Source organism: Typha angustifolia, chromosome 14, assembly GCF_048772165.1.
Source record: "Typha angustifolia cultivar Huaian chromosome 14, ASM4877216v1, whole genome shotgun sequence".
Lineage (NCBI taxonomy): Eukaryota > Viridiplantae > Streptophyta > Magnoliopsida > Poales > Typhaceae > Typha > Typha angustifolia.
In genome coordinates, this window is record NC_133252.1 from 7,914,440 (window position 1) to 7,936,653 (window position 22,214).

The 22,214-nt window shown below is 33.6% G+C and overlaps 1 protein-coding gene across 1 annotated transcript; it reads right to left on the reverse strand.

Annotated features, from left to right (window-relative positions):
• Positions 1-2,645: 2,645 nt before the first annotated feature.
• On the reverse strand, positions 2,646-20,027 carry LOC140776489 (uncharacterized GPI-anchored protein At5g19250-like). The gene is made up of 2 exons (XM_073120213.1): positions 19,859-20,027; positions 2,646-3,443 (listed from the first exon to the last, which is right to left on the reverse strand). The coding sequence occupies exons 1-2, from the start codon at positions 19,926-19,928 to the stop codon at positions 2,920-2,922; spliced, it is 594 nt and encodes a 197-aa protein (XP_072976314.1). The 5' UTR covers positions 19,929-20,027; the 3' UTR covers positions 2,646-2,919.
• Positions 20,028-22,214: the final 2,187 nt, after the last annotated feature.

The following is a 22,214-nucleotide window of genomic DNA, read 5'->3' on the forward strand; positions in this document are numbered from 1 at the left end:
GTCAGATTAGGGTGTTATATAAGATCTAATTTTGATTAATTTTGATAAATAATATTTGTATGTTAGAATGAGATTATTATGATGTTTATCTATTATTCTATATTCCAAAATTAAGAAACAAATTATTTCTAAATTGAACTGATTCCTAAAGTAATTAGGGGGATATTTGGTTTCTAGAAGGAGAGAGAAAAGACTTAGTAACTTTCAAAAAAAAAATTCTATTTTTAATATTTAGTTGTGGAAAATAAATCAGAAGTGACTTCCAAAACTACTAAAAGTAGCTGCATTTATTCTTTTTGGCTTACTTCCTTTTGGGTCATTTGTTCGGAAAACACAATTGACTTTTGTTTTAATATCACACCCATTTTGACTTTCTTTTGCATGATAGGTATGTTTTATTATTTTCTTCCAATTTTGCCTGTATAAAAAGGAGAGAGAGAATTATATAAGTAAATGCATACTATACTTGATAGACATGCTGATATTATATAATAATCTAAGATTATCTTCTTCTCATTCATCCAACTAAAAGGGACAACCAATTCGACATGCAAATACTCTATATTAATTAAAAGTTGTCTTCTTTTTTCTCTGGCTAGTTAAAAGTTTATAATTGCTAAATATAATTTGTAGTTACTATTTAATGTCTATTACTTCTACACTTGTTCTTTTGTGAGTTTTGTAGTTTTATTACGTAATTTCTAATTATTGAACACTTGTTTCTCTGTTTCACTATGTAATTCTCAGTTATTGAACACTTATATTTTTACTGAGTCTTATAGTTTTATTATGTAATTCACACTTGTTAAAAGCTTACACTTTTTATTTCATGGTTTTATTACGAAATTCACAATTTTTTAGATAAATATAATTCGTAATTATTAAACACTTTATATTTTATCTTTCATAGTTTTATTATGTTATTTACATATATTTAATACTTGTTTTTTTTTATGAAGTTTATAGTTAATGATCACTTGTATTTTCTATTTCACAGTTTTATTACATAATTCATAGTTATCGAACACTTTAAAATTTATAAATTTTATAGTTAATTTACTTAACTCCTAATATGTACTGAATTATATCGTAATTATATAAATAAGTTTTATTTTTATCTATATTAGTTAGTAAATATTTATTGCTGTATCGAGGCAAAAGTGACGTAATAATACATTTAAAAAATTTCAGATTAATTACGTAATTTATAATTGTTTTATGTATTATATAGATATATGTGTGTGAGAAATTAAATATCTATTATTGTCTATGTTTTCCTGAGACAAAAAGTGATAGAACGGTATAATTTACTAAAAATAGTTGAACTATATTAAATGCACTACTCAGTTTGAAAGGTCTAACAAATGGTCCATTTTAAATATTTATAATATAGCGTTACGAAGATAAAAGAGAAATAAATATAATAATTTTAATCAAAACTAAATGGGACCTTAAACAAGACAAGAAAGATATAGATAAAAATATAAATAAAAACTTAGAGCATTTGGTAATAAAATATGACAATTTTTCCGCAACAAATTGAGCCTAGTTATCAAAATTTCAACTTTAAATTTTATCTAGTTTTCTGAAAAAATAAGAAGCTAAACAGTTTAACATTTTATTGAAAAGAACTTTAATCTTTCAAAACACTAATAAGTTTAATATTTTAATGACAATTATAGTAAACACGTCTATTTTAATATTAAGTTTAGGGTGTAATTTATTTTAATAAATAAAATTTGGAATAGCTATGCCAAATAATCTTCCCAAGAATAGACAGATTTATGCAGTTACTTCTCTCCATCTATACCATCCTTCTCTGAAAGGTGAGAAACTATACAATCTCTGCAGGAAATAAGACAATAAAAACACTTATTTTGTGCTCTTTCCAATGTATTCAGGAAAGATCCCACTTCCCAAGATGTGCAAGAAGGCAAGAATTGACATCCTTCAAGCTTGCTGGATTTGATAGCTCGACATTTGATTTTGGAACTAAACATTAAAATAATTTATACTAACATACTCTTTTTTTATATATTAAAAATTAAAATAGTTATGAATATTCTATCCTTATTCTACAAGTCAATACAGCTGAATATATCATCAACAAAATCAACAAAGAAGAGTATAAAATAGAGTGACAAGTTCTTAAAAGAAAAGGAAAATCCAGAGTGACAAATTGTAAGACGAAAAGGAACGACTTTCCACATATTGGTCATCTCCTTTAACCATCTTGAGAATCTTTGATCTATACACTATATCCATGATCAGTGTGTATCCTTTTCGACAAATTTGACTTTCAGTAGCCTTAACATAATTTAGACAGGAAAATACATTTCCGGCAAGAAAAAGATTTGCCGACCCTCCAACTTATATTTGACAAGAGCTCAAAAGGCGTAAAAGATCCTAAAATTATAGCATAAAATTCTCAGTCCAACTCCAAATTTGACAAACTTACTGAATGAAAAGCAATAACTCAGTATTCAGTAATGAAAAACACATCTTACATAGGAACAAAAAGACGGCTGGATTGACACTTTGGCAAGTTACAGAATGAGATGATCCATGAGAACTACGTACACTTTTATAATCTCTCCTTCACTAGTCCTTTTCTGTCATTACTACTCTTGACTATGAGATACCAATGACCAAAAACAGGAATAACCCTCATTTATTCAAAAGAGCAATTCAAGACAGCATAGGATTTCTGAACCAAGTCAAGGTACAGAGTGAACTTAATTCAGACAAAAACCAAAGGCATCGTTTGTGAAGGAGGCTGTGATAAAGAGAAATTATGTAGTGATACAAACTAACGAGAAATGCTGACAAAGTCTGAACACTGATACATCATGAATCGTATTTTGGCAGAAATCTAGTTTCTAATTGTGGCAATGACCAAAAGAATGATGTAAAGATAAGCTAACTGGATAAAGCACTGCTAATTAGCAAACTTATCAAACCCAGAAACAAAAGCATCAACTGGCAGCATGGAGAAATAGAAACAGCCCAACTAGAATCTGAAGCAGGAGCGAAATTTCCACTTGGCGTATTAGTGCTGAGAACTACCACTACCCAGTTGCCTTCATCAGCGATCCCAACTCCTACAAACTGACTACCATTCAGGTTCTGGTTGTATTGAGACTTTGTGAAGTTGGAGAGGACAAGATCCGGAACAAGTCCCGGTATACAAGCCGGCATCACTGCAGCATCTTGAGTGACTGTCGCATTGAGATGGCAGCTGTTCAGGAAGTCTGGATAGTTGGGGAACTGCTGCTCAGTACCAGGAACAGTATCCGATCCAGTACTGTTGCTGCAGGCATTGCCTTTGAATTGTTTGGCCAACTGCTCTGCTAAGCAGGCTGCATTTTGGTTCTCTGTTAGCGATGAGAGGTTGAGAGAAGCTCTGTAGCTATTTATACCTTGAAGAAGCTGGGTGCTTGTATCTGCAAAAAGAACAGCTTATGAAGCCCTCCTTTTAAAAAACAGGTAGCCTGGAGGTTCTGCTCTCCCAAGTGTCTGTATGACAGTATCTAAGCATCAACATAGACTTTTCTTCACCAAAATAAATTTCAAGTAGAAAGTTTAAGAAACCAGAAAAAAATTTCTTGAAGATCTACAATCAAAAAGAGAAAATCTAAAGAATTAGAAGAACAAATAAACAAAAAGTAAATAAATAGAGAGAGAAGAAAAGAAAAGAAAATTCATATAAGAATGAGTTTCAGCAGAAGACCCAAAACTGAAGACTGTACAATTAATATTCCTATTTGTTTCCTAATGCAGATTCTTATAATGATAGACAAATTTGTGTCTCTTAGCATTTCCAGAAATAAATCATTCAATCCAAAGGACATCTGAGAAATGATAGATGAAAAGATTGGGGTCTGTGAGGGTGAATACTTTCTTTGAGAAACAGTGAATTGTCAAAGTACAAAATAATGCATAACTAGGATATCTGTTCATGACATGCAGCTGTTGGTTCTTAATATTTCATCAGGATAATCTAGTTCAGATGAGGTTCTGCTGATGTTAGTGAACGAGCATAGATCACAAAACAAAGACCAATACTGAAGATTCTTCACAATTACAATATGCTGTGTCTATGGAAGCGACCTGAGACGGAATAAGAAGAGCATTAAATAAACTAAACCAAAAGAGAAACCCAAGATTTGTTTGGTTTGACTTAATAGCCTCGATCCTCCAAGCATGTATGATGTATCAATAATTTTTTCACTCCGAGAAAAGGAAATCCATACAAAGAAAATCCATACCAGATAAAACCTACTCGTAGACCCAAGAGAAACTTGGCTCAAAGCCTAAGCTCAAAACTCCTGTACACCTTGTCAACTCTCCCATATCCAGTGAAAAAGGAAAACCCAAGAGTAACTTTTGTGTACAACTACAGTCGTAATCATCTTATGCCAATCTTCATCCTGTGTACTATATTTAGTCCAATGTTAAGTTAAAAAGAGCGATCATCGCCTTCCTGGCATAGTATCCTTGCATTGTAGATATTGTACAACAAGATGTAGCTCCTTTCACACACCTGCCATGAACCATCTTTCTTTGGAACAAAAAGGGCTGAAACCACACATGGCTCATGCATCCCCCCACTAAGCCCTTTCGGATAGGCTAGTTGACTTAGTGTTGGAGCTCTTCATTCTCCTTCAAGCTTATTCAATATATTGTCTTGCTGGGAAGGATATCGTCGGACAAAAGAATAATGTAATCTTGGATGCCCCACATTAGTTGAAGGCCTGGTGGAATCTCCTCCATAATACATCATGAAATTCTTGAAGATGAGGTAATAAAATAGATGGAAGCTCAGATTTTCTATTATCACTTTATTAGCCTCCAATTAGAATTGAAGTATTATCCTCCTTTGAATCTTCAAGTTCTTTGATAAACAAAGATTTAAGGAGCAAACTAGCATCCTCTTCTTTGGAAGGTTTACGAATGCTGGTTTGGAAGGGCTCAAAGAGACTTTGATTCCATCTTTTATGAAAGTTATATATTTTGAACCCACCATAGACCACCTTTCTATCATATTGCTAAGGACGTCCATATACTATATGGCATGTATCCATCGGGATGACATCATGTTATACTTCATCATGATATGTTTTGCCAATAGAAAATTGAACCAAACATCTTTTAGTAACTTTTACCCCATTTCCCTTTTTGTGCCATTAAAACTTGTAAAACTATAATGCTTCTCAATTTTGAATACTAGCTTATTGACCATGGTAGAAGAGAGTATTATCATAACCTCCACTATCAATGATAATATTATAGATAGAGATGCACCAAATGTTAAAGATGTTGTTTCGAAGCCAATTGTCTTCAACAATAGAGGTATTTAAGGCTAGACGGATAACAAGAGCTTTATTGTCATCATCTTAGGTGACATATTCTTCTTCCTCTTCTTCATCATATGTTGGTAGGTTCTTCATATTCTTCTTCTTTAAGCACCTCTTCCAAGAGAGTAACAACTATCCTATTCGGATATTCGGAGGTGGGATGTCCAAACCCTTGGCATTTAAAGCATTGCGAAGGGTTGATGTTAGATGAACTCGGACGCATCAGTGAAGTTGCAACATCTTGCTTAGAAGAAGGCGGGAAATAAAGCTTTAGAAGGTTAAGAAATACTCCCCTAGTTAAATCTTTTAGAAGTATTCTCACGGCCTAAGAACCGAGAAGCACTCACACTCATTGGCCAAATTCTCTCCTTCGCTTTGATTTGCCAAACTAACTTGACTGCAAGTTTATACAAATCATTGTAGGTCCAATATGATTGGAGATCTACAATGTCAAAGATGTCTTGTCGCAACCTGCTTATACAGCAAGCTACAGTTTGCTCCTTGGATTCGGAGATGCCACACCACATCATAAGATCATCAAACTCCTCAACGTATTCCGGCCAATGTTTTAAAAAAACTTCCGCCTTAACGTGTAGGCTCCAGCAATAGAGTAGAATTAGGCTCTGCATAGGTCCCGCCTAGTTGAGTTGACCTTGTTAGATCTCATATCATATTTTGGTATGCAAATTGCAACTGAAAATTTAAATTATTATACATGTTGATAAATTAGTGGATTCTAATAGCTAACTATAGTTCTTAATAAGAATGCATAATACATTGTCCAGAGTGTACGTATTTATTTTAACTTCTTCTCTAACAATTATGTCTTTTATTTGTTTATTTTTTAATTGTCTTGATTTCTACGCGCTTGCCTACACTCACATATAGTATCGCTTAGGCACTATAGTCTACGGCCTTCAATCTTTTAAAACATTGATTCTGCCATAGAGCGATGCTCTTATATGAACCAACAAATATTTGTAAAATGAGTCTTGAAGATAGTTTATCTATAGTAAGAACGTCTTCTTGAGCTCTTTATTCATCTTTTCCCAAGTAGCAATTTAAATTTGCCATCATGATTTCATTGAAGTTTGAGTTGCTCCCACCAAATAGAAGCATTTTTCTAGTTTGATGGCAATGATCTTCATCATCCTGTGCTTCAACAGTGTTAGTACTTAAAGACTCACTCCATGACATGAAGCCAATTTATGAATTCATATGGTTGTATTCTTCCTTCAAACTCAAGATTATCACCTTGATGTTAAGATCTCAATGGATCTAGGAGTCCCTCTAAAGATAGCAATGTGTAGAAGCCTCTTTACTAGATACACACCTTCGAGCAAAATGGAAGGGCTTAATCTATCATTGTGGCTAAAGCTTTCATGCTCAAATCACGACGCGAATCATCATGTTCCAAAAGCTTCTTACTGACCAAGAGAAAGTTGCTCTTGAAGTTTACACACTTGCCTCCTTAGTCATCTGCTTCAATATTCCAAAGTTGCAACCATAAGGCACTAAAGGCAGAGCCTTTTCTATGTTTGGACCATGGATCCTAGTTTTAGCCGATCTCGATTCGAGCTGAAACCAGCCGACCGTATTGGCCAATAACCAATCCATTTTGGGTCGGAATCGGCCAATATAGCCAATCCCACCTGAAACTACAGCTGCCCTGCTGCGGGCGGCAACAGCAGCTACCTATCAAGCTCGCTGCTATAGTAGACTTGTTGCAAGAAGAGAGAGAGAGAGAGAAAGAGAAAGAGAAAGTGAGTGAGAGAGAAAGAGAGAGGCATGCTGCAGTAGGAAGAGAGAGCGTAGGAAAAGAGAGAAAAGGATACAACATATCGACAGTAAGAGGGATAAGAAGAAATGAAGAGAGGTTTTTTGGGTTTATATGTGAGTAATTATTAGTTTATTATTTTCTTGTAATGTTTCTAAAGTTTTAAATTTTATCAATATTTAAAATTTTATTTAATTAAAAAAAATCCGATCCGATACAGCCAAACCCATCCGAAATTGTAGTTGCAACTACCTTGCTATGAGCGGCTATAGCAGCCGCTTGTTAGGCCTGCCCTTGCAGCAAACCTACTGTAGGAAGAAAAAGAAAGAGAAAGGGAAAGAGAGTGAGAGTGAGGGAGAAAGAGAGACCTACTGTAGCTGGGAGAGAGAGAGTAGAAAGAGAGAGAGTGAGGGATACAACAGATCAACAGTAAGAGAGATAGGGAAGAAGAAATGAAGAGAGATTTTTAGGCTTTATATATAAGTAATTATTATTTTTTTATAATTTTTTCTAAATTTTTAAAAATTTATCAATATTTTTAAATAATATTTAGAATTTTATTTTATTAAAAAAATAGTCTGATCCGATATGGGCAGCTGATACGTATCGTTTTTTTGGACAGCCGATCCCAATCTCGATCCTAATCTCGATCCCAATCTCGATCTAATACCGACTTTCAGAACTTTGGTTTGGATCGCATCGTCACAATCTAGCAATGAAAAACTTAAGCTCTGATACCAATTGACAGTAAATAATTTTGGAGAATAGAGAGGATAGTACAAATAACACCTACCTCTCCACAAAATCTAACACGTTGGAGATGAGCACATTGTTCTTCACATGGAATCAACCAAGAGAATAAGTGCAAATCAAGAACTCCTCAAAGATAAAGATCTTCCATTCATGAGAGTGATACATTTATAGACCTTAGTTCATGCGTATGACATACAATGAAATACTGATATGACTTAGATATGCATTTGGTACATATCAAATGACTATCGAGTATCTAAATCAAGAAAAATATAGATTAATTACTACATACTATGAGGATACAGCATTACAGCTTAATACATTGGGATACAGATGAGGGATACAAAAGTTTCAAGGTTTATTAGTAAAACAGGTAAGGTTCAGGTCGATAATGTAAAGGTGGTCCCATTACCTGTTTACTGGGTTATGTTGGAACCAATGGCTTCCTTTCTTCTCTGTTTCTTGTGCCCTAGTTCCTTTCTACTCCCTTTTCTCTCACTCAATGGCAGATTGCATTGATGGTTAGGATCGATGGCAGGTGAAAGTGTCACACCATTGTAAAGGAGACAGAATTCTAATAAAGAAGGGATTTGCCTCTTGGCAAGGTTTTGTACGTGATGGCAATATAATACTGATGTTGGAATGCACTACCTATGACCCAAGCATTATAATATTGGTGTAGCCGAGCTAGTAGAAAATCAGTTTACGAGAGCACTATCTCTGTCAAGTGACATAATATTGTAACTTGAGTGTCAAAACCAAAAAAAAAAAAAAAAGAGGAGGGTGCACGTGCAGCTCCTCCCCTCTCCCTCTCCAGCACGCAGCTGATTTGGGGGGATTTCATCTAATCCGAATTGGATTAGATTTAATCCTCTCCTAATCTATAATTAGCCCTAATCCTCTCTCTGGAACCCTACGCCCTCTTTCTTTCTCTCTCTCTCTCTCTCTCTCTCTCTCTCTCTCTCTCTCTCTTTCTCTCTCTTTTCATCCTCCTTCACCGACGGAGTTGTCGCCGTGGAATCGGCCAGCCGGAGCGCCGCCAGAGCCAGCAGAGACCACCACACGACTCCCACGTAAGCCCTCTCCCACCCCTCTAATTTAATTAAATTTTAAATGAGAAAATTCGAAATTACCTGATTTGGGGGTTTTCGGCCTCGTCGGCAAATCGGGCCGGCCGACGGCTTCGAGTCGCGGCCGCTACCTCCGGATCCCGTCAGGAACTAAGGGTGCGCCGGCGAACCTCCGCAGTGGCGGCCGCCGGCGTCGCCTTCTTCTTCTTCTTCTTCTTCTTCCTTCTTTCCTCTCTTTTTCTCTCTCTCTCTTCGGTTTGGGGAAGACAGACTCGGGTTGCCGAGTCTGATCTTCTCCCTTTAGTGATGGATTCGGGTCGGGTTGGATCCGAATCCAAGGAACCCGACCCGGTTCCATTATCTAATTGGATTGGGCCTTGGCCCAATCCATTTATGAAATGGTTTTGGGTGGGCTGCGGGCCAACTGCAGCCCAGCCCAATTGATTTGGGTTTATTTTAGCCCAAATTAATTATTCTTAGGTAAAATTGTATAAACTTTTTTTTAATAATTGTTTTAATTAAAAATGTTATTGTTATTTATTATTTAAGGTGGTGATTTTTAGTACGTGGGCTAGAGATTTGAGATTTTGGTTGTCTTGCCTAGACTCAGGTGAGTGGGTTCACTCACGTATTTATTTTATTGTATTTCGTATTCTTGTCAGACCATGTAAATTTTCTGTGTGCAAATTATTTATTTCACCCCCATGTGTAAAAATTAAATTATTGCAATTTCTGTATGCAAGTCTATTTATTTCATCCGTACATGCGAAAATTTAATTGTTTTATTTTTTGTGTGCATTTAATTATTATATTCAGTGCATCACCATACTTCGTGCTAATATTGAAAATTATGAAAAGAAAAATGAGACTAATGTTGATATGACTTAGAGAACAGTCCCGGTATAAATCGTTTGTGATTTTCCATGGTGACTCAAGTCTATCTAGAAGTCCAGGGGAAAGTCCTAAATTAGATCACTGCGGTGACTTCCTTAGGTGACTCTGGCAGGGTTAGGGAACAGTCCTAGGAGAGATTCCTAGGTGACTCTAACTTCTCTCAACGGTTAGAGGAAAAGACAGAGTGTGTTGATCACAGGGTGATACCCTCTGATGACCCTAACCGGATCAGCTATGAAGAAAAGTCCCGAGCGTCATGTCGAGGTGACTTCTAGTTGGTGTGGATCCACAGGGTTTAGACCCATTGAGACATATGACAGTATAAATATCAAAAAGATGTAATAAATTGGAAAACGTGCAAGGTTACAAGTTGTGACATTTCTCTATTGTTACTATTGTTATTATGTAGAGAGCATGTCTATTGCATATTATGATGGTTATTGTTGCTTTTAGTTCATTTATTCAGCATTAATATGTTTTAAAAATTTATTTGGTTCGAGTGGATTCCACTCACTGAGCTATATTTGTTGGCTCACGAGTTCTATTGTTTTGTATTTGTTTATTTATTTCAGGTAATAGTCAGCGGGGCGACTGAGCGTGATGTACCCGGATTCCACCTCCACTTAGGATTCACCTATTTACCCTTCCGCTCTTTTAGATTTTGTGCTCTAGATTAGAAGACTTTATTTTATTTTATTTAGTTTTAGAGATTCAAAAACATTAACATTGTTTATTTTATTCCAATTGCCTTTAGTAATAAAATTTTAATAAAGCATATTCTCATTTTATTTAATTATCTCGTCATCGTATAGATAGAGAGTATTATTAAGGCTTCGTGCATCTCAAGCATATTGAGATGCATGGCCGGTCGTGATTTCTATTTTGGGTCGTGACATTGAGAGCACCACATGTGACCAAGCAAAGGCCACATGTAGAGAGATAGGCCTGTTCATCACTGTAGCTCTGCAATCCTGAATGTAGGAAATTTCCAGTTAGGATACTTGGCAGCCTACTATTGGCTATTAATTACTAATCCATCCAATAATTATAGTACAAGTCATTAGTATTTTTTTAATTTGTTTAACAATCAATTCTTGGCTAATAAGTGCTTCAACTACGGAAAATCTGCTTGTTACTTATGTCAAAGGTTAGCAAGTTAGATTTCTAGAACATAAGATAGATCAAAAAGACAATAACGGTTATAAGTGGGGTTTACTTATCCCATCACCTATCTTTTTAAATTCCCAACAACTAATAGATACTATAATAATATTCTTATGATCTCATCCATCCATCTATCATCATAATGATACAAAGTCAACTAGTCAAAATTAAAAGATAGTTCATGCATACAAATGTTGGTAATGCACTCTATGCATGGCTTAGGCTTGGCACTAGTCCATCGAAAAACATTTGCTTGGTTATTTAGAGCAACAATAGCTATGCCAACCGGCACGTGGCATGAGGGGTGCCGCACGGCACTTGTCCTAGCAACTTCGTCGCTCACAGTCGACCTCACCGCCGCCGCTATCCTTGTCGCTCCCAACAAGAGGCGAGTGGCGACAACAACATCAGCTACGCAGGTGAGTTGTTTCTTTTATCTTTTATCTCCCTCTCTTTACGTGCTGAGTTGTGCCATGTCGGTTGGTGGTCGGCACGACCATCCTTAATTTAGTGATGCATAAAATAATCAAAATATCCCCAAGATCAAAAACTTAAACAAGTTTGAGATGCCACAAAATGGTGGAGATTTTCTGAGTAAGAGATAGGTCAACTAAAACGATAGTATTGCTTTACAATAGAAGAGTATCTTCAAGAATGAGTAAGTTCACTGAAGCCCTAAGCTTTATTTTGGACAAAATTACAACCTAGTCAAGTAGTACCCTTATTATAATTTACATGAATTTCCTCTAGAAGACAATAGATAGATGAATTTCGTATTACTTAATGACTGCCTTATGGTTCAATACCTTTTTTCAGGAGATAAATTTGATGAAATAGCTACTTGAGCCAAACCAAATACATCAGGTTTTCGTTTTCTTCTCTTCTTTTAAAGAAATCAGTAATATGCGATTCTTGATTTTTACCATTATCTCAATTTCAATTTTCAAACTTGTTCAATACCTTTTTTCAAGAGAAAAAGTGTTATTACAATATTTTGTGACAAACTCGTGAACATAAAAAACTATAAAATACGATGTATAATCTAAAATTTTATGTATGATCAAGTCACACTACTTGTGAAAAACCTGTATGTAAGATCTGAAAATAAAATAATAATAATAATAATAATAAATTGAAAAAAAAATTCTCTTGGAGCGCACGTGCATTGCATGTGCTGTGCCTTTTCCCTCACCGGCACACGATGAGGCAACCACGAGTATTTCAACCAAAACTAAATCTAACTTAGATTTGGATTTTTCTCTATAAATTAAACCCTAAATACTCTCTCATTTACCTCAGCCTCCTTTTTTCCCTCTCTCTTCTTCTTCTTCTTCTTCTTCTTCTTTTACCGTTGGAGTCACGACGTGGGATTGGACCAGAGCATTGCCAGAGCAATTGGAGACTACCACGCGACTCGCAAGTCAACCCTCCCCAACCCCTCAAAATTAATTTAAGTTTAATAGCTTAAAGAAAAACCTAAATTTGATGCTCGCAGCTTCTTCAACAAAAATGGCCGACCAGCAGCTTTAGGTCACTATTGCTTGTGATCAAGAGCTTCACATTGTTGGCCTCATGCCATGGTTGCCCTCACTCTCGTGGCTCAAATCAGCTCCGGCCATGGGATGAGGCCATTAGTCGTCGTCAATGGCTTCTCATCCACCTCGTGTGGTCGTCGTGGTAGCAAGGTGGCATAGGTGTCTTTGGCGTGGCCTCCGGCAATGCTGTCACCGGCAAGCAACAGGCGCACTCCTCCCCTTCCTCTTCTTCATTGAGAGAGAAGGGCTCGATTGGGATCTTTTGATCCCAACCCATATTGGGTTTGTCAAACCCAATTGTTTTGGGTTTCGAGTTTAGGTCTGGGTTTGGGTCCAACCCAACCCGACCCAATTAGTTTATGAGATTGGGCCTTTAGCCCAATCCATTTCAATGGATTTGTGGATAGGCTGCGTGCTAATTTGCAGCCCAATCCTTCATTGGTTTTGGGTTGGGCCTGGCCCAGCCCGATTGTTATGAAAGGAAAATGTGAGCTGCGAGTCAACTACAGCCCAGCCCAATCCAATCCAATGGATTTAAATTAACCCATTTTAGCCATTTATTTAGTTTTAAAAATTCATAAATTATATTACGGGTTAAATTAAAATTATGTTATTTCTTTATTATTTGAAGGTAGTAATTTTTATCACGTGGACTAAAGATTAGATATTTCAGTTGTTTTACCTAGATTTAGGTGAGTGAGTTCACTCACATTTATTTGTATTGTATATCGTGCTTTTATTAGACCACGTATTTCTTTGTGTGCAAATTAATTACTATATTTTCTGTGCAATTTCTATGATTCAGTGCATCGCCATACTTCGTGCAAATAATAATTTTTAATAAATAAGAATATTAGTGAAAAAATATAACTGATATTTGGTATAATTTAGAGAGCAGTCTCGGTATAAATCGCTTGTGACTTTCCGTGGTGACTCAAGTCTACCTGAAAGTCTAGAAGAAAATTATAAATCACTACGATGACTTTTTAGGTGACTCTGACGGGGTTTAGGAATAGTCCTAAGTTAGATCAAAAGACTTAGATGACTCTAATCTTATCATATTATGACATCTCCTAGTAAACATAATCGAATCAGCTATGAGGAAAAGATTTAAGCGCCATCTAGAGGTAACTTCTAATTGTTGTTGATCCATAATGTATTGATATAATTGAGACAAATGATATTATCATTATTAAGAAAAATTTAGTTTGTTAGAACTGAGCATATTATAAAATATGACTCATTATTATTACTGTCATTATTATTGTTACTATATGCATGCTTAGTGAAATTATTGGATTTGAATTTAGTTCAAGCTATGTTAATATGTTCAAATTTATATGGTTTTTAAGTGGATTTTACTCACTAACCAATAGTTGTTAGCTCATAGAATTTCCATTTTTAAAATTTCATATATTGATCAGCGTTGCAACTGAGCGAGATACACCGAAACACCACTTCACTTAGGATCTACCTTTTCCTTTACCTTTTAGTTATTTTGGTCTTTATGTTTTTAGACTTTCTGTTAATTCAAATTACTTAGAAACACATTAGTGATGACATTGTTTATTCCATTATTATTGGATGAAATTTTATCAAAGTCAGATTTTCAGATTAATTATTGTCATTGTGAACTTAGAAAATATTAATTAAGACTTCGTATATCTCAAGCGTATTGAGATACATGGCAAGTCATTATTATGATTTCGAGTCATAACAGTGTACGTGCGAAGAAATAAAAAAATGGATGTCAAATTCAGCAATTCTATAGAAAATGGTTTGAACTATTCCTAATTGGTTCGGACCGTGAAACAAATTCTATGTCGAAACATATAATGAATATAAGTTCGATGTGAATCACATTCACATCAATTCGAACTGATCGTGCAGAATAGTAAATGAAAGTTCAAAAACACAATCAAATTTTCTTTAGTGGATCATCTTAGTATGAATTGTAGCTGTTCCTCAGCTCAATAAAAAGGATCCAGAGGTAAATCAAAGATATACATCTCATCCCATGATTCCTCACCTAAAAGAGCTTTACTTTCTATTATTGTATGAGTTATTAGTCTGACTGCTAGCCAAACACCGAATATATCTTGTTCTAAACATTGTCAACATTTCCCCGTTATAGGGCTCACTTAACAAATATTTACTATATATATCTTAGGTTGACTGTACCGGAATTAGTAGTGCTAGAGATAATATCCCTCCATTAGATAAATTTATAAAAACAATAAGATTAAAACTATTAAGAGGATAAGATTTATCTTAAAACAGAATACAACACAATGTCTCAATAAATTACAGATACATTAATACAAGCCGCAACAATGAATCAAAACACAATATATATTGTTTTTTCGGTTGGCTGGTCCCAATACCGAGTTCCGAAACCTTGACTCAAATATTTACCTAAAACTATTACTGAACGTATATATTCTTTTAAAACAGTAGATTACGATATATGTTTGGTGTTTCCATCATATTATTCTTATATAAATTTCGATCTGTATTATTTTAGGTGCATTAAAAAGTTTAACCTCAACAAGCTCATCTCTCACGAGTGTCTTAAATTCAACCATTTCAGAGGCTAAAAATTTATTAGAAGATAACAACTTGAGAAAAAATAACGTAAAATCCATTGATAACCAAAGTAATCCGTTACTAAATAACGAAATCAAGTAAAAATTTATTAAAAGATAACAGCTTGAAAAAAAAACGTAATCCATTGATAACCGAAGTAATCTGTTACTAAATAACAAAATCAACTTTTGTTCATATTTAACTCATAATTTTCTCATTAGAACTCCGATCGGTATTATTATATATGCGTTAGAAAGCTTATTCAATCATCTACAACTTCACCTTTCACGAATATTTTCAAATTTGACCATTTCGGGAGATAAATATTTATTAGAAGATGATAGCTTTAAAAAATTAACATAATCCGTTAAGAAATATGGGAATCCATTGATAACTGATGTAATCAGTTACTAAATAACGTAATAAACTTTTGTTCATATTTTTGCTTATATTTTTCTCATATGAACTTTAATCAGTATTATTTTATGTGTTGAAATTCAATTTTCTATAAGTTCATCTCTCACGAGTATCTTCAAATTCAACCATTTTAGGAGCTTAAATTCTATTAAAAGATTCTAGCTTAAAAAAATAATAGAATCCATTGATAACTAATGTGATCCATTACTAAATAATGGAATCAATTTTTATTCACTATTTTGCTTATATTTTTCTCATATAAACTTCGATCGATATTATTTTATATGCACTTGAAAGTTTATTCAGTCTTCTAAAATTTCATCTCTCAGACTATTTTAAATTCGCCCATTTCAAAGACTTAAAATTCATTTGAAGATGACGGCTTAATATGCTGACAAATAATAGAATCAATTGATAACTAACATAATTCATCACTATATAAATGGAATCAGTTTTGTTCACTATTTTGCTCCTATATTTTTTATATGAACTCCGATCGGTATTATATTATATGTATTGAAAATACCATTCAGTCCTCTACAACTTATCTTATACAAGTATTTTCAAATTTGATCATTTCAGGGGCTAATAATTTACTAGAAAATGATAACAAATCAAGTTAATTAGACCAAAATGATAGCAATTGAGTTAATATGAAAAAGTTATGACAAATACACTAAAGAGTAGCGGATTCTGTTATTTATTAATGAATTATATTAAATATCAATGTATCACGTCTTCGTAGCATATTCCATCTAATTAGAAGATACTTATAAGAAATTAACTTGTAATGGATTGAAAAGAATTGTGAACGCATCCAAAATAATAATCGGAGTTCGTATGAGATAGAAATAAAGAAAACACTCAAAAGTAGCGGATTACATTATTTAGTAGCAAAAAATGTTACTCATTAATAGGTAACATTGTTTAGTCATGGATTAAGTTGAATTTGAAGATCCATACATAACATGAAGTATCAGATAATTGAATAATTTTCAAACATTCGTGAGAGATAAAGTTATAGAAGGCTGATAAGCTTTCCAAAATATAAAATAATACTAATCAGAGTTCATATAAAAAAAATATGAGCATAACAGTGAACAAAAATTTATTCTATTATTTAGTAAAGGATTATGTCAGTGTTTAGTGAATTCCGTTTTTTCTTAATGGATTACATTATTCTTTTAAGCTGACATCGTCTCATGAATGTTAAGGCCCCGAAATAGTCGAATTTGAAAATACGTATGGGAGATATAGTTATAGATGACTGAATAAGTTTTTTCATGTATATAAAATACAAACCAATAGGAGTTCGTATGAGAAAATTTTGATCAAAACAGTGAACAAAAACTGATTCTGTTATTTAATAATGGATTACTTCGGTTATCAATGGATTACATTATTTTATTAAGTTGTTATCTTCTAATGAATTTTTAGCCCCCAAAATAGTTAAATTTGAGGATATTTATAAGAGATGAACTTGTAAAGGGCTAACTTTCAATGCATCAAAATAGTACAGATCGAAGTTTATATGGGAATGATATGATGAAAATACTAAACATATATTGTGATAATAATATATTGTTATAAAAAATAGGTTAAATGCATTTTATCCCATATACTTATGCCCAAAATTATTTTGTCCCCTTATATTCAAAAAGTCTCAAACCAGTCCCTATACTTATGAATAAAGTGAAACCGTTAGTCTTTCCGTCAAATTTAACTGAATGATATCAAAATGACCAAAATGCCTCTATTGTATTTGTTAGAAAAGACATGCAGATTTCGATATAATGTAATAAAATAATCAAAATAGTCATATTACTCGGTTAAATTTAACAGAAAAATTAACAGTCTCACTTTAGTTATAAGTATAGAAACTAGTTTGAGACTTTTTTAATACAATGGGGTAAAGTAATTTTAGGCATAAGTACAAGCGAGTAAAATGTATTTAACCCTAAAAAAATATATATCCGTTTCAAAATACTTTTAAGTAAGTACTTGAGTACCAAATTAAATCATATAGAAAAAGGCTAACTAGTAGGGTTATAGAGCGTAGGGTTTGTAAAAACAATAATGGCAAGTTTATTTAGATATAATGGTGGTAAAAGAAAGAAGAAGAAAAAGAATATTTAAATCCTTGGGTAAAATAGATACTGATTTTTCTAAAAAAAAAGTAATGTTTCCTATTAGAAAAGGATAAACTAACATTAAATGAAAAGCAAAACTTTCTCTCTCCCACTCAGAAATAAAGCAAGGGTAATATAGTTTGAAAATAGTAAAATTGGGTGATTTTGCAACGGAAATAAAATAGGAAGAATATGCAATATGAACCTCTCTTGGGCTTATCAAGAAAAACGCTTATCCAAATATGTGACATAAAAACTAGAATAGATGAATTTGTTAAGCATAATTTTCATAAGTAAATATTTTTTTTCTAAGGTGACACGTAATACTTCTTTTTCTTAGAATGATTATTTGATTTTGCCCCTCCGCCCAAGAATCTTTGCTCTGTCATTGGATCCATCCAAAGAGAACTCAAAGAGCTTCAGATTCATCATTTACGAGTTTGAGGAGCCCTCGTGAAGCATAATTTTCTATCAATTGGTGAGGAGAGACATCTATATATGTCCGAGTATTTATGCTTCAATATAGAATGATCCAAAAACAATAGAGGAGTTGAACCAATATTATCTACATCAATATGAAGAGCAATAGAAAGTTTGATCCATATCGAGTTAAAGACAATCAACGAGGAGCAATTTATGTTCATTGAGTAGTTCATCGAAGAGGGAAGCTCAAGCAAACGAAGAACTTTAATCAGTGGTCACTTGGAGCATGGTATAAGTGATTATAAGTGAATATTATTTCTACAATTTATTGTGAAATAGATTGATCAAAGAGATTGACTGGATCTGCAGTTTTTTTCCTCTTTTCGGTGAGGGGTTAAAAAAATTGTGATCATGTGTTCGTCGTGCCCTTAACTTCCTATTCGTTCTCAGCTTTACATTTCCTACTCTTATTTCCTTTTTTTCACTTACTGACTTGAGTTCGGATTTATTAATTTGAGTAGTAATTGAATTTCTATTTCTTACTTGGTTTCAGTTTTAAAAGTTCAATTCTTAAATGTTTTCCTAAATTTAGTAGGATTCAATTATTCTAAATGAAATTGTTTTGATTTTTTGTTTTGACTTTGGTTGGAATTTGTTCTTTCCATATTTCTAAACCTAGTCAAACTAGGATTCTTATATCTCCCCCGAGTTTTCAATGACCTTCAAAAAGAGGCCCACCAAATGGCGAGCTATCAGAAATGATAACATTTTGCCAGAGTTTAAATCGCCAGAGAAATAGTTGATTTTAATTCAGAGTGCAACATATCAAACATGGACACTATTCAAGGAAGCCGAAGCACATACCATAGCTGTCACAGCCTAAAACTACCACAGTGAGCTCCATCATAACTGGCAATACCTTTTCCTGGGACAATGTTCCTGCTTCTAGCTATGTGTGGAAATCTCTATCAGCAATATCATGATGAAAAAAAGATCACTTTTTGTTGTGTTTCCTTTTTTAAGATGATGAATTCTGAGAACACATCTCCTAAATATGCAATTCTGCTAAAGCAGCTCTGGAGACTTTAGATCTGCTAATGAAACAGACTAATAGCCTAGTCCTCTTTCAGAATTCTAGAGTAATGAGATACATATAAAAGAATCAATCCCTAACTAATGAAATAAGAGCAGGAAATTGACTGCTGGAATAATCTAGTCTAGGGCTGGGACTTGGGAGAGAAAGGAACAATGGGAAGGGAGGTTTCTGTCCCCCTCCCAAAACAGTTCAGCCCCATAAGATCACATGCAACCTCAGAAATGTTCAACGAACAAATGTAACATCAAATCCTTGTGCCTCATTTCAGATTTCAGTCTAATTACTTATTTTTAAGTAAAATTCAAACTAAATCAAAGCAACAATATTAGTCAGCAATAAATTACCAAATTATATGGTATGTACTCCTTTTCTCTACATTGTAATTTTCTAATCTAGAAAAACTGCTTTGGTTTCACCAAATGTCAAACTATATAGATTCAAATCTAATTGCTCTCTTTAACCTGTTTCTTTCCAACAGACAAAAGAAATGGTAAAAGGAACCATTGCAACATAAAAAATAAAAATATATATACGAGAAATGCATGCAACTATCTATAGTGAGATCAAAACCAACTAAAATTCTACATCTATAAAACTAAGAAAAAAATTCTAATCACATAACAGACAGTGAGAAAGAGTTGGAGATGAGAACATTACCATCAGATCTCGCACAATGCAGAAGGAATGCTAGTAAGAAGAGTGAGAAGAGGGATAACCGAGGACCCATTTCCAAATCCGCTTCTCTTCTCGCCTTCCTTCTCTTGAGACTCCAGGCAAAAGCGAGCTTAAGAAGAAGGCAGGGGGTAAGAGGTGGAAGGATCTCAATCGCTTTCACACCCACCAAGTGTCCGCCTTTTGTTCTAAGAGACTGTCGGTGAGCTGGGGCGATGGAGCCAAAGGATAACTGATTGCCTGCAAAACTGAATATAGGAATTTACTCCGACTAGCATTTTAACTGTTTGAAAGCCGATCATGGTTTGCCAAGTACGTGATAGCATTATATATTCTGCAATTATGATCGCAGACGATCAACTACCTACTCAACATCACGCAGCTGAGATGTAGCTGTTCTTGGTACACTTTTTCTTTTTTTCTCAAGTAAAAAGAAAAAAAGAATTTCTTCGTGCAGTTTGAATCGGAGGTTGGCGACGACCGACCGACCCCGGACGACATCATACCATATAAACCATGTCATACGTGCACTTCACTCTACTCTACGTTAGATAGCAAGATATTGACCGGTCTTATTATAAGTCGCAAAAAATTAACATCATCATTGTACTATATTATTTAAATTATTTATCAATACTTTATTAAAATAAGAAAGTTTAGGTAAATCGCTGACTTAAAAACATTTTAATAATTAAATCACTTTTTGAGACCGTTTTATATAATAACATTGTAGAGTTTTATCTTTAAAGATTTATTGTCAAAATGTAACGCGTGCGGTAAGACCTTTGAATCTCTTGGGTAACAATGCTATTAAGTAACGGAAATGCCACTAGCTCAATGGTGATTATTTTATTCTGGATTTTTAAATTTTTTTCATCGTCAGCATATCTTATACCTTCTATTTTCTTATTAATAAAGAAACATAATTTTTTTGTCACATTGTTATATGACATTACTTGAGTTTAAATTTTAGCAACATATTTAATGGGACACCGTTAAATTTTCACTAGAATTCTCACATAGCAATATACTTATTATCAACTTGCGTGACAGCATGCTCGGCAAAAATGATAGTAAATTCGTGGAAAACTATAGTAGAATAATAATAAGTTTAGCTAGGTATTGAAGAAGTATGTTAAAAAATAGTAGGAATAGCTACTTTAATTAGATAGTTTGAGTAAACTATTTTCTTTTTTAAAAAAAAAAGGCAGATTACAACATATCCATTTATAATTTAGTTGGTTTTGACTTATCTTTCTATGCTTCAAATTTAAGCAATTAACCTCATACAACTATTAGATTTTTTTTTTAATTCAGAACTAACAATGCAAATGATGATATCAATGGAGTTCATTGGCACAAACATTTTTTCGTCATAAATAAATTGCTAAATGATCAAACTATCCCTACCATTCTTAAAATAGATTGTATTTCTTTGGAAGTAATTAATTCTTTACGATCTCTACTGACAATCGAATAATAGTTATAACTTAGTGTGGACCACATGGGTTTAAGTTTACAAAACATGGAGATAAATTAGAAGAAATTGTTGTTGGATCATAGTATCCAATGTTGGGCAAAAATGTAATATAATTATGAATTGTATATTGTCATGTATAATTATAAATAATCTATTTGGATTAAGAATTATTTGATAATCTATGTATTCTTTAGAGTGTAATCCATAAATGTGTAGACCTATTTAGGCAAAACTATAATTATTGATGGATTGATTATGAGATTTGCAAATAAGGAGAGTCAACTTTTAGGATCTCAAGATACTATTATTTAAGTGGATTAGTCCCTAAGGCACAAAATAATAAAAAGATAGAATTTGAAAAGTTATTCAGATATATACAGATCTGTTGCCCTCTCCTTTTTGACACCATCTAAGAAAAAGAGAAGAGAGATCTATAAGAAAATTAGAGAGGATTTATCAATGGCAAAATCTTGAAGCCGTAGAAGATTTATTCTCGTGGTTTAAAAAGAAGAGCTTCTTACCATTAGAGATGAAACCTGTGCTCATAAGAACGGTTGGTGATTTCTCAAAAAATTGGATTGATCCATATGACTTCCATAGATTCATATATAAAGTTTTACACTCAAGTAATTTAAGATTTAAGTATACTTTAGCATAGATTGGTCATTAGGTTTAGGTGGAGAACTATTTCTTCTTCCTCGGGGTGTAAGTGTTTGACCCCGACAATTATATTTTATCCTCGTATGGTTAAGCCTAAATTAACTTTACCCTTCATAGTTCTAATAGTCTCACTTTACCTCCTTATTGTTATATCTAAACTAAACTTGTTACTTTTTCCCATCATATTTGACCAAACAATCA